The sequence below is a fragment of the Dipodomys spectabilis genome, unplaced genomic scaffold, assembly GCF_019054845.1.
Source record: "Dipodomys spectabilis isolate Male_0828 unplaced genomic scaffold, ASM1905484v1 ptg000163l, whole genome shotgun sequence".
NCBI classification, from domain to species: domain Eukaryota; kingdom Metazoa; phylum Chordata; class Mammalia; order Rodentia; family Heteromyidae; genus Dipodomys; species Dipodomys spectabilis.
Genome location: NW_024870840.1, coordinates 20,116,037 through 20,118,286, shown reverse-complemented (window position 1 = coordinate 20,118,286; position 2,250 = coordinate 20,116,037). Strand labels below are relative to the sequence as shown.

Here is a 2,250-nt window from a genome sequence, read left to right as displayed (position 1 = left end):
GGGTTCGCAAGTTCTTTCAAGTTAGCCTTGGACATATCCAGCCCCCCCCAAGCCAGCCCCCCCTCCCCGCCCCAGAAAGGGTGAGAAATGATGTCTCAGAGGCACCCTGGCCACGTGATGGAGGCTGATCGTTGTCCCCTCGCACAGAACTCAGTTTTCTCCTCCGTGAAATGAGGGCAGCCCCGCCTCACCTTGCTGAGCTGCCTGGAGGACGGGGAGGCACCCCCAGCGCAGAGCTGGTGCGCAGCAGGTCTTCAGGTTCAACGGGAGAGGGCAGCACCCGGCATGACCCGGTTTGTCTTCCTTCCTCTAGGCCAGTAGCTGACTGCTGACCAGCTTTGCCCTTGGCCATGGACAGTCCCAGCTCCCTGTCATCAGAGCCCACGACCTTGGAACCCGGAAACGCCTCCTCTGCCTGGCCCCCGGATGTCTCGGTGGGAAATGTATCCGCGGGCCCCAGCCCGGCTGGGCTGGCTGTCAGCTGCATCCTCATTCCGCTGGTCTACCTGGTGGTGTGCGTGGTTGGTCTGCTAGGCAACTCGCTGGTCATCTACGTGGTCCTGCGGCACACGGCCAGCCCGTCGGTCACCAGCGTCTACATCCTCAACCTGGCGCTGGCAGACGAGCTCTTCATGCTGGGACTGCCCTTCCTGGCTGCCCAGAACGCCCTGTCCTACTGGCCCTTTGGTTCCCTCATGTGCCGCCTGGTTATGGCTGTGGATGGCATCAACCAGTTCACCAGCATCTTCTGCCTCACCGTCATGAGCGTGGACCGCTACCTGGCCGTGGTGCATCCCACGCGATCCGCACGCTGGCGCACGGCCCCCGTGGCCCGCGTGGTCAGCGCGGCCGTGTGGCTGGCCTCTGCGGTGGTGGTGCTGCCCGTGGTGGTGTTCTCGGGTGTGCCCCGGGGCATGAGCACCTGCCACATGCAATGGCCCGAGCCGGCCGCGGCCTGGAGAGCCGGCTTCATCATCTACACGGCCGCTCTGGGCTTCTTCGGGCCGCTGCTGGTCATCTGCCTCTGCTACCTGCTCATCGTGGTGAAGGTGCGCTCGGCCGGGCGCAGGGTGCGGGCGCCCACCTGCCGATGGGTGCAGGCACCCGTGTGCCAGCGGCGGCGGCCGTCCGAGCGCAGGGTCACGCGCATGGTGGTGGCCGTGGTGGCCCTCTTCGTCCTCTGCTGGATGCCCTTCTACGTGCTCAACATCGTCAACGTGGTGTGCCCGCTGCCCGAGGAGCCTGCCTTCTTCGGCCTCTACTTCCTGGTGGTGGCGCTGCCCTATGCCAACAGCTGTGCCAACCCCATCCTCTACGGCTTCCTCTCCTACCGCTTCAAGCAGGGCTTCCGCAGGGTCCTGCTGCGCCCATCCCGCCGGGTGCACAGCCAGGAGCCCACAGCAGGACCTCCGGAGAAGACAGACGAGAAGGAGGAGGAGGATGGGGAGGATGGGGAGGAGGAGGACGACGAGAGTGAGGAGAGGAGAGGGAAGGAGACGAATGGTGGGATCCGCCACGTGGCGCAGCCTGGCACCAGCGGGCAGCAGTGCCCGCCTGGTGCAGCCAGGGAGCACCAGCTTCTACCCCGGGAGCCCCTGGCCGAGGACAAGCCCAGCATCCGGCACACCAGCTATCTCTAGAGGCCTTCCGAGGGCCAGGAGGCCCAGGCGAGGGCGGAGGCTGTGGGGAAGCCCAGGACTCCCCTGACGGAAGTGTCAGAGGCCCACCATGGGAACTTCAGAGGCCTGTGTTCTGACCCAATAGTGCCAAGACTAGCTGTGTGCCCTCTCTGGGCATTTCTTTCTTGAGATGGGAGCAATCATCGTGGATGAGGACAGAAAGTTTGAGAGGGCCTCACTGCCAGGCTGAACTTTCAGAAGAGGGATTGTGGGAGGGAGAGGGGGGTCATTCAGGTAAAGCTTGTATGGGGGGGGGTAGGGGAGGGAAATTGGTCTGTTCCTTAGATCTTGAGAAGCCAGTCTATATCTGGACCCTCAGAAAGATAAACTGAGGCCTGGGCATCTTGGGTTTGGAATAGGGGACATAGGAGACCTGGGGCCACAGCTGGAGCCCCAAATGGAAGAAAGTTGACTTGCTGTGGGGTGGAGGGAGGGCCTAAGCCACTCAGGCCCCAGGCCTAGACCTCCCACTGCACCGTGGGGCCCTGGCCAGCTCCGCTCCTTCCCGCCTCTCTACCTCCCCTGTTGGACAGACATCTCAGTGACCTCCAGGCCCTCGGGGCCCAGATAG

General features: G+C 63.8%; 1 protein-coding gene across 1 annotated transcript; it reads left to right on the top strand.

Moving 5' to 3' along the window:
* The first annotated feature begins 350 nt into the window (after nt 1-350).
* Sstr3 (somatostatin receptor 3) lies at nt 351-1,640 on the top strand. Its single transcript, XM_042693214.1, has one exon. It carries the CDS (start codon nt 351-353, stop codon nt 1,638-1,640), a length of 1,290 nt encoding a protein of 429 aa, XP_042549148.1.
* Nucleotides 1,641-2,250: the final 610 nt, after the last annotated feature.